Below are 15090 nucleotides of genomic sequence, written 5' to 3' on the forward strand. Positions count from 1 at the left end.
AATGGTAGGCAATGAAGAGAGATGAGAGTGCCCTTACTCCTAAGCAATCCAAATGAATTGAGACACCTGATGTCCCTAAAGGAAGACCCTAGATTGCACAATAAAACAAATGCAACTTTAGGATTCACACTATGTTTAATGATTCCTACCATTATGATAGAATTAAGAAATTGTACATTACGTGAGGTGGAGCCAGAGGAGCATGAAATGATGAGATGCCCCAAGCAATATAAGATCCAAGGCCAATGCCATTGTTTGTTTAGGTGAATAATGTAACAATCCTCCCCAGGTCTGGTCAACCCTAGACCCTAGTGGGGTATCCACGTCAACTTCATAACTAGATACCCTAATTAGAACACAAGCCAAGCCTGCAAGCAACCCATTCAAGTCGAGGCATCCACCCTAGACTCAACCCATAAGGGTTGGTGCTAGCAACTCACCTCCCAACCCTAGGCTCATCCAAGCCACCCTCGAGCTAGAGCTCTAAACCAATTATGCCCACAACTGGAGAAGGACCTTAACCCTAACCCTAAACAATCACAAACTTCTTCATAGATGAGTTCAAGACATTGCAAGAAGCAAAATGTAGATCCCTCTCTCTAAAGATGCCACACTTGCAGGAGGCTGGGCCCATGACGTCGAGCCCTCACCCCATCCAACGTGCCCTCATGCCTCATAGAGCATCAAAGTGCCAGCCAACTCATAACCTCACGGGTTCAGCAGACGACACCAGCAATAGATTTCTGATATATTTCAGACACGGGATTCCCAAAAAGATCTTGATCGAGCCCATACAAAGTTCACTTACGAAAATACATGACCATCTACCTTCGAGGCAGACGCACTCTCACTGTGGGGTGCAATTTCAATTATAGATCCTCTAGGATGTGCTAGACACATCTAGCTCCCCCACAAGAGGATTTCAATCTTGGCCTTTTGCAGCCATCTCTCTCTCTCTCTCTCTCTCTCTCTCTCTCTCACACACACACACACACACGTGAAATCCTGTCTTTACTTACTCTTTATGATTGGCTGGTCTATCTCCCTTAAGAACTCCTAAGAATGGACTACATAAACTCCATTTAAGTAAAGGTGAATCCATCAGTAGCCTTGCATCTCAAGCATATATCTAATGTCATGCTGATAATATACAAAACATCAGAGCTCATTAAACCACTCAACCTAACAACCTCCTAAATTCAGTGTCGCTTCAATTTATATAATGTAGATTCCCTAGTCAAATGAAGGAGTATATACATGAGCCAAATATCCCAGGTACTATGTATTTATACTTTATCGTCATGAAACCACCAGCGTGTCTCCTTGGGAGATCTTCCATTCCTGCAATTCCTGACATAGCGATCATTGTCTGGTGGCCTCGCCTGCAATCACAATTAAAAGCAGAAACTTTATTTGATGTAATCATGGTCATAGAATGTAGAAACATAAAATGTTTGCCACAGCGAGGATACCTTAACAGTAGAACTGGAAAGCATTGAGAGTATGCTGATACAAATGGAGCTGACAGTCATTGCTGGTGACCAAGAATCGTACAAAATATCTGTTTCATCAAAGTAGCAGATGGATTAAACCCAAAAAAACCCTTGCTTGCTTAAAAACCTATCATCCACCCAATATAAAAATAGTTAATGTAGAAATGTTTTCCAATATGAAATGTGCAAAAACAGTGATTTTAGGAAATGTTCCAAACAACAGTAACTAATGAAAAATTTCAGGCAAAACAACACATTCATTCATCAATTTGCTAAATAGGCTGTCTGCATATTTCACGTTCAACCTTTTTTTGAACACATTACAACCACTCTCCCTATATTTATACACGCATGCATGCATACATACATATATCTGTATCTTTATGTATGAACTCATCCACTGAACACAAAAATTGTGCAGTTTTAACCTCATACCAGTCACCCCACAAGATCTAAAAGCATAGCAGGTACTAGCTACTAAGGCATCCCAACTTTAACGATCACTATACTTGAACCTGCTTCATATTGCCAATTCAACGATCAATCACGGGACAGGCACTCAGATTTTCCTCCCAGCCAATCTCAGTGGTAGCAAACTCTCAGAACAGCACCCTACGTGAAAGCTCCAGCTTGCATATTCCACCAAGCCCCAATTCCCTAGATGGATCCAGTATGCCACGTGTCTTCATTCTAGGGTACCTCTTAAATGCATATTTACTACCCCTCTCTTGGGATATCAATTTATTCACTTGCCCCTAGGTACATTTTCCACTCAATGCATTTAAGACCCATAGCCTTAGACCCATCTAGTCAGTGCCTTGTCACCCTCATCAAGGACCTTGACATTAACCCCTTTGACCATTTACATGAAGCCCAAATAAATATAATACAAACATTGATCCTTTACAAAGAAAAATGTCGATTGACCCTTCCAAGGTCATGTTGCCTCAACTTGAGCATAACATTCCTTCCCTCTTCAGGCATCAGCGTCCTTGATCATAAAGTCTGGAAACACTCTCTGTAACTGGTATACGGATTCCCAGGTAGCTTCTGATAGAGGTAAATCATGCCATGCAACCAACACCGTGGGTATCTTCGATTGCATACTTGCATTGTTCCTCGGTCCAGGATTCTTGTTGGTTTGTGTCCTGCATTATCCTCTATCTCCTAAAACAAAACAATACCCTCGATTAGTGAGTCACATGTATGCAAAATTTTCTTTAAACGAGAAACATGAAACACTGAGTATACCTTACAACCCTGTGGTAATTCTAATTTATAGGCCACCTTGCCTATTCTTTTTAGAATTAACCACGGCCCACAATATCCGGGTTATAACTTAGCACACTCTCCTACAGTCAAAGACTTATAGTGCGAAAGAACTCTGAGAAAAACTTCTCCTTCCTTAAATTCTCTAACGGATCTGTTTTCATCCGCGTACGCCTTAGCTCTATCCATAGCTTGGCGGATGTTAGCTCTCGCAAGTGCTAGCATCTCCCGCATCTGAACCACAAAGTTCGAGGCACTAGACACTTTCTGAGGTACTCCAACTGTAATTGGATTCGCTAGTCTATAACCATAGTTCAGCTCAAACGGACTGAACCCTGTAAAGAAATGTTTTCTATCATTGTAGGCAAATTCTAATAGTGGCAACCACTTGTCCCATGTATGTTGCCTCAATGACACATATGCTCTAAAATTTGGTTAATTCTTTCTATCTGACCATCCGTTTCTGGATGATCCCCACTACTCATTCCCAACTCAGTCCTTAGTGTCTCAAACACTGGAGTCCAAAAATGACTGGTAAATTTGACATCCCTGTCTGACGCTATGGATTTGGGTAATCCATGCAAACACAATATATGTTTAATAAACAAATCCACCACTTGCGGGGCACTAACAAACTCTCTAGTTGGAATCAAGTGAGCCATCTTGATACAACGATCAACTACCACAAGGATAGAATCATATCCACCTTGTATCGTAGGCAGACCTACAATAAAGTCCATGGAAATGCTCTCCCACCTACCTACTGGTATTTCCAAAGGTTGTAAAAGTCCGAGTGGCTTCACCTACTCTGCCTTACTTACCTGACATGAAAAAAAACGTGTCACATATTCATGAATATGTTTTTTCATTTTTTGCCAAAAGAAATCTCGCTTCACGAGATCATATGTTTTCTCGACTCCTGAATGTCCCGCACATGGGCTATCATGGCATTGTTGAATGACTCTCTGCCTGAGATCATTCTGATTAGGTACTACTACCTTGCCATTTCTTTTCAGCATACCATCTCTTATGGTATATCTTACATAAGTCTAGCCTTTTCTGAATGCCAGGTCACCCTTTTCTGAATGCCAGGTCACCCTTTTTCCCGAGTTTAAATACATGAGCCTTAGGCCAAAGGCTCTAGACGAACTCGTCCACCTTTTGAGTTTCTCTAATCTCGGTCATTAGAGCACTCTCTAATATTGTGAAACTCATATTATGCATAATGCGTGACAACGCATCAGCAACTTTATTATCCTTCCCTCTTCGGTACCGAATCGTCAAGTTAAACTCCTGCATGAGTTCTACCCACCTAGCTTGGCGGCCTCTCAAGTCAGGTTGTTTATAAAAATGTTTCAGAGTATCATGATCAACATAAACATAAAGCTCCGATCCATATAAATAATGTCTCCATGTTTTCAGAGCATGGATAACAGCATACAACTCTAATTCATGAGTTGGCCAATTTCGTTGAGAGAGAGAAAGCTTCTTGCTTTCAAAGGCTACTGGCCTTCCCTCTTGGAAAAGAACTGCTCCTACCGCAATGCCACTAGCATCGGTTTCAAGGAAAAACGGTTTCTGGGGGTCAACTATTTTTAACACCGGTCCTAAGACCACAGCTTGTTTTATAATGTTAAAACTTTCATGTTGATTCTGTCCCCATATAAAAGGTACTTTATCTGAGGTCAGATCAATCAATGGCGATACTATCTCGGAATATCCTTTGATATGCCTTCGATAAAATTGAACAAATCCCAAGAATGATCGCAAAGCGGTTAAACTCTAAGGGATAGGCCAAGTCAATATCGCAGCCACTTTCTTTGGATCCATTTCTATCCCCTCAGGAGTAATAATGAATCCTAAATATTCAAGTCTTCCCATACACAATACAATTTTCTTTTTATTTACATAAAGACTGGCTTTCCTCAAAGTATTGAACACTATTCTTAAGTGTTCGTGATGCTCAGCAATACTTTTGTTGAACACAAGAATATCATCAATAAAATGTACTACAAACTTCCTGATATACGGGCATAGTAAAGCGTTCATAAGCATGACGAATGTAGCTGGAGCATTGGTAAGTCCAAACGGCATTACCAAAAACCCATAATATTCAAACATGCTTTCTAAAAGCGGTTTTATGTACATCCTCGGCTCTAATACGGATCTGATGGTAGCCACATTTAAGATCTATCTTACTGGAAATTACGGCCCCATGTAACGCATCTAGCAAATCATCAATCCGAGCCATCGGATACCTGTGCTTAATAGTGATATTATTCAATGCTCTATAATCTATACAGAGGCGAAAAGTATCATCTTTCTTTTTTTTTAATATCACTCGCGAAACAAAAGGTAAGAAACTGGGTTAAATCTGCCCCAACTTGAGGTATTCTTCCAATTGTCTTCGTACCTCCGCTTCTTCGGTAAAACTTAATCGATAGGAAGGTCTATTTACAGGTTCTACCCCCGGGATTATTTCAATCTTATGCTGAACATTCCGCTCTGGAGGTAACCCATAAGATAACTCATCCCTAAAACAATCAGAGAACTCCTTTGCTATTTGATCAGCCAGCTTGGCCATCTCTCCATTTTGGGTAACATTAGCGCTAGCCGAAGAACCATCAATCAGCTCTACCGATACTGTACAAAGAAACAAAAACTCTTCTTAAGCTTTTCAAACTTCCATTACGAAAACCAACGGTCCTTGAGGTATATCTTTTTCACCTCGTAAGACATACAGCACATCATTCATCTTGAATTGATAAATGTGCTTTTTCCAATCTATGGCTGGATTCTTCCTAGAATGCCAAGCCTTACTTAGGGCTATATCTGGTGAGCAAGCTTTGTCAAAATCAAACTTCTCTATATAATATAGTCCTGAATTCAAAGTTCCAACTGGGTAACCCTTTAGTCCCATACTTCAGTTGAACTTCCGTCCGCCATTCTGACTGTATATGCATAGTCAGATAGACTAGTCTTTAATTTCAGCCTCTTGTAAGTTGAACTTCCGTCCGCCATTCTGACTATATATGCATAGTCAGATAGACTAGTCTTTAATTTCAGCCTCTTTACAAGCTTGGAGTTAATTACATTGTGTGTTGACGTTGAGTCAAACAACACAATGACATCATGATTGGCTACTTGCCCTTTCATCTTAATTAACTCCGTATCGTTAAAGGTTGTATACCCCGTTGCTGCAGGCTTTAATAGGACATTATCAGGTGCATTAGTTATTAGCTTAGCAACAGATACACATAACAAAACAGGTACTAACCTTTGAGAAGATCCTGCTAGCTGAATCTGCATCTGTTCTGCTCTGAGACTTTCCTTCGTTTCCACGTCGCATTCTGAGATCAACATCTCAGCCATCCAACGATCTTTGTTTCATAGACAATCTTTCCATTGATAAGGCTGAAGGCATCCAAAACACAAGTCTTCTCTCCTCGCTTTTTCTCTTTGCTCTGAGTTCAAAGAAGACTTCGACCAAGCCCGAGCTGCCATTGGTGTTACTTTTCTTTTCACTCCAATGGTGGTACTTGGTTTAGGAGTCTCAACTGGCTTCGCCTACTTGGCTTGACCACTAGGCTGTGAGGCATTCCCTTTGGTAATCCACTTCTTCTTAAACCCCGTTTTCTTTAGGTACTCATACCGAGTCCCAACCTGCACAAACCCACTTAGTCTGTTCCCTTTGGCATCCTCATAGTTCAAGGCTATGGCAATTGCTTCATCTAGCGTGTTCCCATACTTAGCCCGAACTTCCATCTTGATCCGATCATTCAATCCAAAGATGAAATCTTTTACCTGGACTCATTGAGGTAGAGGTTCATAAACTTTCATTACACTTTCTCTGAACTTATCAGTGTATTCTGCCACTGATAAATTTCTCTGACGAAGGTTTCGATACTGATCCCAAGCTCGAGATGCTTCGTCAAGAGGTAAGAAGTGTTTTCTAAATTCTTTTTTAAACCCCTCCCAAGTAGTGGATGCCACTTCATCTTTATGCTGTCTTATCCACCACTTATCTGCTGCCTCATTAAACATATGGGTGGCCTCGCGGATTTTCTTCATATCATTCCTAATTTCACAAATGGCGAAGGCCTCGTCCCATTTGTATAACCAGGTCTCTGTGATATCGGAACTACGGTCAGACATCCGACCAGAATACTTTCTTGGCCTACAATTGGCAATATTAGGCACCTTAGCCCTCCTAGGCTCGACTGTACGAACACTGGATTCAGGCTCCATTGGAGCTTTACCCTTCTCTTCACGAGATGGTCTAGCAGACATACTATGATACCAAATCTAACGATCACTATACTTGAACTTGCTTCATATTGCCAATTCAACGTTCAATCATGGGACAGGCACTCAGATTTTCCTCCCAGTCAATCTCGGTGGTAGCAAACTCTCAGAACAACACCCTACGTGAAAGCTCCAGCTTGCATATTCCACCAAGCCCCAATTCCCTAGATGGATCTAGTATGCCACGTCTTCATTCTAGGATACCTCTTAAATGCATATTTACTACCCCTCTCTTGGAATATCAATTTATTCACTTGCCCCTAGGCACATTTCCCACTTAATGCATTTAAGACCCATAGCCTTAGACCCATCTAGTCAGTGCCTTGTCACCCTCATCAAGGACCTTGACATTAACCCCTTTGACCATTTACATGAAGCCCAAATAAATATAATACAAACATTGATCCTTTACAAAGGAAAATGTCGACTAACCCTTCCGAGGTCATGTTGCCTCAACTTGAGCGTAACACCAACTGAAGTCTATTTCACCTTTTATGGACTTCCAAACGCCGCTGCTTTGTGAGATTTCTATAGATTTTGGAAAAGGCATTACTTTTCTCCCAGTAAATCAGATTGTTGTATACTTGGATAAAGTCATCTAGGAGCCTCTATGGACTAGGCATAGAAGGTGACAAGCAGCTTATGGTATAATGCACTCTCATTATTTGAAGATGGCAAATCTTAAGGAAATCATGCTTAATGAATCCAATCAAATTAGACAGAGCCAATTGTAGCATGTGAAAATTACATCTAGGACCATTCTAATGGCTCCCGATCTTAGGACAAAGTCATTGGTATGGAAATATAGACCCAAGATGAGAGGGAGTCCTAACATTAAAGTGTCTTGAGTGGTGTGAACCAGGCATATATCAACATCTTAGTAAAAGAGAAATGAATAACTCACTTCACGAACCAAAGAGGCACAGGGCATAACGAGTCCAACATTTCTCCCCCGACATGGAAGCTCAGGATTCATTGGTTTCCTATCCTTCAGCACCCAGATTAGAGAGTTTTGGCAATATTGATATTGAGAAGATTAACCACAAATAGTCCCTCCTTAAGCCTCTAGAAATAATCAATTGTAGCTGACAAACCCTCTATAAGCTTGAGGAGCGAAGCTCGAAGTAAAATTCTATTTACAGCTCTAAACTTCGTATGTAAACTAAATTTCACAAGGAATCTCATGTAAACTGATTTTCAAAAGCAATCTCTATCTCACCATACCGATATACCACTCAACGAGGAAAAAACAGGTGTATATAATCCAAAACACAGCAAGTATAAACAACTGGTTTGCCATTGGAATCAATGCTTGAACACAGCTAACTGTCTTTGACAGCAACACATAATCTTAAATAATCGGAAGGCACCCTTTCTGGTTGTGTTAAGTCTCAGACCACCCTCAGAGTGCCAAAAGAGGACAACATTTCAGCTATGGCTTGCTCATTGTGCATGCAATAAAACAGTCATAGCCACAGTACATGTAATAAGTGCAAAGCCCAGGAGGTCACAGCCATTAGCAAGACAAAGAAAGGCATTATTTCAAAGAAGATATGCAGCCGACATATAGATGGTCTGCAATAGCAGCAAGGGTATGTGGGACACCACCCTCAAAAAAGACCTGTAGTAGCCTAAAGAAGATCTGCAGCAGCAAGAGAGAGTGCTGCAGCTTGTAGAGGTAGCAGCCCTTGGCTATAGTGTAGCAGCTCATGGAGGGAGGAGACAGCTCATTGGAAGTATGTAGGCTCTATACAACCCAGGAGAGCTCATGAACAAGCTGTGTGTTACGTTGCATGCCTAATTTGAGTAGGAATCTGTCAACTCCATGTCATCACCTGCACAAGAGAAGAAAGCACAATATCGATGTTCCAAAGTTGAAAGCACGGATGCCAACAAAGAACACTTTGGATAAGATCTAGATCTCTTGAACATATCACCAGTAGAGGGGTCACGATACAGTGTCATGAGTGGAGGGATTCCACCAAAGGAGAACATACCACCAGTAGAAGGGTCACAAGACAAGCACTTGCAAGAAAGCTTCATTTTGTATAGAACAAACAAAAGAACAAAGGAAAGACAAGGAAAAAGGACTTAGTAAGCATAGCTACGCTTATATTCTCATCAGTACCCAAGCATAAGCTGCCATCTGGGTTTTCAAAGATTCCGGAAATCTCTCGAGTAAACCCAGTGCTTACTGAGCTTTGAATCGCCACAACCAAAAACAAAATTCAAAGAGAGAGCTTCATTTTTATGCTTTTCTTCACTTTAGCTTTTCTTGCTGCTTTCTTCATATTCTAGTCTCCCTCCCTCATTCGGTTCTCTCCATAAGAGAAATGCTATTTGATCTGGTGCTAGATCATGCGCTTGCACCACTTGCACGGTACATAATCTCTATTGCTTCTGAATGCCTACTCCCTGCACTAGGACCTCCTGCAGCTAAGCTAGGGAGCGGGGACCTCCCCCCCAGAGTGTGGGTGTAAGGAGGGGCAATTCTATCCACAACTTTATTTATAAGGGGGTTCAGACCAGTTAGAAAAGCGGCCACTACATATGGCCACGCTGTACACTGCAAAAGCAATAGAAGTAACCCCTCATACCATGCCTTATGCTGCCCTAAAAATAATCTCTTTAAAGAGCTCACCAAAACTACCCCTGCTTGATAATCAGAGGACAGCAAGGCTGCTGTCAACAAAAGCTGAGTGTTCTCCTCTCCTTGCGCGCTTGCCGGTGCAAGGCTGGTCAGTGCAAGTGATGAGAAATGAGGGGGGAGTGGGGGGCTTTTTATAGGAGGGCCTGGAGCCCTCAAACTGGCCGACCTGGCCAGTCGGCTTCAGCTTACTGCACCAACCAGGTCAGGGCCCCTTTTGGGGCTGAATATGGGCCGACCAGACCAGGCTGGTCTGGCCTATAAATAGGCCCCTTCTGTGGGCCTTTTGGGTTGCTGATGCCAGGCCCCCAAGTGTACTCCATGCTGCTCCAGCCTCTCCCGTGTCTGCTGGCACAATTCCACGCAGGATACTGCCTCCTGAAAGTCAGGTACTCTCAGCCCCATCCCTCTATAGTCTCCTGCCCGGGGCTCACAGGTGGGGCAGTGACATTTCTAACACCCCCTCTCAATGGCACAACTGTGGGCTGATCCCCATGCGTCGAATGAGGTGTTCCATCTGCTCCCTGGGAAGCGCCTTCGGGAAGACATCCGAGATGTTGTCGTTGGTTGGGCAGTACATCAACTCTATGACATCTTCGTCGATGAGTTCATGAACAAAGTGGTAGTGGACCTCGATGTGCTTCATCCGTGCGTGAAACACGGGTTGTTGGCAATTGCTATGCAACTCTAGTTGTCGCAAATAACCACCGCCGCATCTTCTTGGGTCACATTCCTCCAAGATCCACCTGAGCCACAATGCTTTGCATGCCACTGTACAAGCAGCCCTATACTCCGTCTCTGTAGATGAAAGGGCGATAGTAGGTTGTTTCTTACTCAATCATGACATAGCTCCTGCTGAGAGTAAGAAACAATATCCAAAAGTCGATCTCCGGGTATCAATATCACTTGCCCAATCACTATCGCAGAAACCTCCCAACTCAATGCCTCTCGTATAAGTGATGCGATAGGTGTAGGTACCTTTCAAGTACCTTAGCACCCTCATACCTACGTCCCAATGGGCCTTCTTGAGTGTGGCAGAGAACTGACAGAGCAATCCAACTGAGTAGGAAATATCCGGTCTAGTATTGGTGAGGTAAAGCAAACTCCCCACCATGCGTCGATTCAGAGATGAATCAACCGGTTGAGATGGATCACACACACTCAACTTTAGACCAGTTTCCATGAGAGTCACTGCTGCTTTGCAATTTTCCATCTGAAGGCGTTTGAGCAGCTCCTTGCAATATTTCTCTTGTGAAATAAAGATACAGCTCTTTCCTTGCTTCACCTCAATCCCAAAAAAGTAGTGAAGTATGCCCAAGTTAGTCATCTCGAACTCCTCCATGAGAAGTCTCTTGACCTGATCAATCTTCTTCGTATGATCCTCTGTAATGATGAGGTCATCCACATATAGAATCAATACCAGCCGCCATAAATCCCCCTCTGTGTCGAGATAAAGATTTGCTTCTGAAGGACTCCGTTGGGCCCGATCTTCTAAAAGAAAACATCTATCCGCTAGTACCAAGCTCTGGGGGCCAGTTTCAGCCCGTATAAGGCCTTCTTCAATTTGCATACTTTTGATGGGGATCTTGGAATCTGAAATCCCGGTGGCTGTGCCACATATACCTCCTCCTCCAAGGTTCCATTAAAAAATGCAGACTTGACATCCCTCTAAAAAATAGGCGAACTGTGATGATCAGCCAAGGCAATGACTGTCCGAATGGTCACCGTCTTGGATGTGGGCACGAAGGTCTCGTCGAAGTCAAGTCCTTTTGATTGTGCATAGCCTTTCGCCACCAATCTCGCTTTGTACTTGTCCAAGCCCCCATCTGACTTGAACTTAAGCTTGTATACCCATTTAGTCCCAATGACCTTCCACTTGGTTGGTTTGGACACTAAATCCCAGGTGTCATTTTTCAAAATGACATCCATCTCTGCCTGCATGGCTTCCTACCATTCTGGAAGATCCTTCGCTTCCTCGAAGGAAGGGGGCTCCTCAAGCTGAGCCACCATAGCGTAGTTCACTGAGGGAGTCTTCATGTTGCGTTGTGACCGCCGTACTCCGAAACTGCTCTCGGGAATGTCCGTGACCCGTGAGTCTACTAAAGTCTTCAAATACCACTGAGGTAGCTTCTTCTCTTATGGAAGTGCCTCTGCTGGAGTCGCCTTGGGAGCCGGTTCTGGAATAGCCTGCTCCTCCTCCTCCTCCTCGGGGTCTTCAGTCGTCTCCACCTCTTGGATGGTGACCTTGGGTGGGGGTAATGACAAAAGTTCATGAACCTCTGTTGTAGGCTGTGGCTCTGACTCCTCAAAGATCACGTCCCTGATGATAAGGATCTTCTTCTTTTTCGGATAAAAAAGACGATAGGCCTTGGATTCTTCACTGTATCCCACAAAGATACATCTTCGGCTATGGGAATCAAGCTTCGTCCGCTTATCTTTATGCACATGAACAAATGCATTAGAGCCAAAAATCCTTAAATGAGATATTGTTGGCTTCTTACCATTGTAAGCTTCATATGGAGTCTTATCATCAACAGCCTTGGTCTTGGTTCTGTTGAGGATGTGAACGGCAGTGTTCACGGCTTCACCCCAATAAGCTTTCGAGAGATTCCTCCCTCGCAACATGGTCAAACCTGTCTCTGTGACAGTCCTGTGCTTTCTCTCACCAACTCCGTTCTGTTGAGATGTGTGAGCTGTAGTGAGCTATCTCTTAATCCCGTGCTTCTTGCAAAATCCACCTCTACCTGGGCCTTCCAGTCCTTGAATTTCTCATAAGCCTGAGACTTCTTGGCCAGGCAAAATACCCACGTCATGCGACTAAAATCATCCACAAATAAAAGAGAATACCGCCAATTTGTGAATGAATTTGTTGACATTGGGCCGCAGCTGCCGGAATGAACCAACTCGAGCGGCTTCTTGGCCCATGATGAGGTCTCCTGTGAAAAATTGTCCCTGTGTTGCTTGCCCTCGAAGCAAGCCCTACAAACACGATCATTGCTTGCAATCCGTGAAAGTCCATCTGCCATCTTTAACTTTTGCATCTCGACGAGAGTGCCATAATTGACGTGACCAAACCACTCATGCCACAATTTGAATCTGCCATAGTCCTCGCGCACCAATAGAGCGTTGAGCCGATATAGCCCATGCTCCTCGACTCCTTGGGCCACCACCTTTCCATTTGCCTTGGATGTGACAGTGACTTTGCCGTTGTCGAATAAGATCGGCATATTGTGCTTGTCCATCTGACTGACTGACTGACCAAAGGTTCTTGCACAAATTCGGTACATACAATACACCAAAAATCAGCTCCTCATTTCCTGCAGTCGTGATGAATGGAATACTACCAACACCCTTCACAGGGCATGTCCGGTTATCCCCCACAGTGACCTTGGAATCGGGATGCCTACCTTCCATGGATTTGTACCACTCCTTGTCCTTGTTGGACATGTGTTTTGAAGCTTCACTGTCCACGTACCAACCTTCCTTTCTTGCACTGACTGCATAGGCGGAGCAATACTCATTGATGATGAAGAGAACGCCAGTCGTGACGTTTGCCGATTCGATCTTTGGCTCCTCCTTGGATTTGGACTCCTCCTTTCGCTTGAGGTCCGCCTTCTTCTTGCGGCACTCCTTAGCAAAACGACCAAGCTTCTCACAAGTAGAAGCACTTCATCTACCTCTTTTTCTCAGCATCCTCGATCTTGTTGTTCTTGGAGTCTTTGAACTTACCCTTGCCGGGCTTGTCCCTTGCCACGAGAGCCTTCTCGTCCGATTGAGTAAATAGCTTTTCCCGAGCCTCTTCCTGCAATAGTAAAGGGCCAAGCTCCTCGTAGGTGAGAGGCTTGGTCCTCTGTCTTGCAGTGGCCATAGTCACGAAACTCTTGAAACTGCGAGGTAGCTACTAGATGCCTTAAGTCACTTTCTCACCAACTACAGTGACCTAGTCCCTTACCACCTTAACTTTTGTCAGATGATCATGAACTTTGTCCCCCTCATTCATGTCCAGATTGTACAGTTGATGTTGAAGAAGCAAGATACGAGATGTGTTATCTGTTTCATACAAATCCTTCATAATAGCCCACGCCTCTACAAACGTCCCAGCCATCTGGATGTGCAGAAGAACAGAGTCCGCCGTGGTCCCTATGATTAATACTAGGAAGTGGGCATCTCTAACTTCCCAATTTTCAAGCTCCTCTCCATCTACTGGAATGAGAATCTTCACCTTGTTGTCCAACATATCTTCCGGCTTTGCCTCCACCCCCGTTGTCAACGTCCACAACTTCCGAGCCACTAAATGACTCCGGATTTTCACCTTCCAGATTGGGTAGTTCGACCCATCTAATTTCCTTGACTCTCCAAATTTCGGGATGGTGAATGAGAGAAATCTGGAGGGGCTGAAGAGGCAACAATTGAATCCTTGTCCTCCATCCTTGCTGTAATAGCGAACAGCAAACTGAAAAATGAATTTGCAGTAGAGAACTTGACCGCGCAGCAAACCTGAGTGTTGATTGGAGTCGCCTTCTTGCTGAGGAACTCCGTTCTAGAGCTGGAAACCTTGCTCTGATACCATGTTGGAAAGTAGAGGATAGAATCACTCACTCCTCACACTCCCGATCGCATCTCAAACAACACTTAAAGAGATAGAGAGAGATTGAGACAAAACTCAGATATTTATTCTTCCACAGATGTGGGCAGACAAAAGCTCAAAGATGAGCATAGAGGACAGCAAGGCTGCTGTCAACAAAAGCTGAGTGTTCTCCTCTCCCTGCGTGCTTGCCGGTGCAAGGCTGGTCAGCGCAAGTGATGAGAATTGAGGGGGGAGTGGGGGCTTTTTATAGGAGGGCCTGGAGCCCTCAAACTGGCCGACCTGGCCAGTCGGCTTCAGCCAACTGCACCGACCAGGTCAGGGCCCCTTTTGGGGCTGAATATGGGCCAACCAGACCAGGCTGGTCTGGCCTATAAATAGGCCCCCTCTGTGGGCCTTTTGGGTTGCTGATGCCAGGCCCCCAAGTGTACTCCATGCTGCTCCAGCCTCTCCCCTGTCTGCTGGCGCAATTCCACGCCGCGTACTGCCTCCTGAAAGTCAGGTACTCTCAGCCCCATCCCCCTATAGTCTCCTGCCCCCTTGTCCCCTCGAATTGGGGGCTCACAGGTGGGGCAGCAACATTTCTAACACACACACTAGCACGTGTGTCATGCATGCACATATATTCATCCTTGCAGAGATGTGGAAATGGGCCGGAGGGGTGGTGGTGAACAAGGGAGTAGAAGAAGGTTTCCCAAAGGAGTTACAAACGATAGCAAAGATGCAAGGAATCACAGAACAAGCAAGGTTTGCAATCTAATGGTGAAGTTGTATGGTACAATTCTAGAATT

The 15090-nt window shown here is 44.0% G+C and overlaps 1 protein-coding gene across 1 annotated transcript in view; it reads right to left on the bottom strand.

The window, feature by feature from the left end:
• Window positions 1-1115: 1115 nt before the first annotated feature.
• The window catches only part of LOC147881304 (putative ubiquitin-conjugating enzyme E2 16), a 34354-nt gene continuing 20379 nt past the window's right edge, over window positions 1116-15090 (bottom strand). Inside the window, exons 5-6 of the mRNA XM_087402433.1 lie at window positions 1473-1561; window positions 1116-1382 (exon numbers count right to left, since the gene is read on the bottom strand). Of these exons, the coding sequence (XP_087258559.1) occupies window positions 1287-1382; window positions 1473-1561 (185 nt within the window). The 3' untranslated portion in view covers window positions 1116-1286. The remainder of the gene's footprint in view (window positions 1383-1472; window positions 1562-15090) is intronic.

The sequence above is a fragment of the Dipteris shenzhenensis genome, chromosome 31 (assembly GCF_047967505.1).
Source record: "Dipteris shenzhenensis isolate YYH24624 ecotype China chromosome 31, Dip_SZ_1.0, whole genome shotgun sequence".
Taxonomy (NCBI): domain Eukaryota; kingdom Viridiplantae; phylum Streptophyta; class Polypodiopsida; order Gleicheniales; family Dipteridaceae; genus Dipteris; species Dipteris shenzhenensis.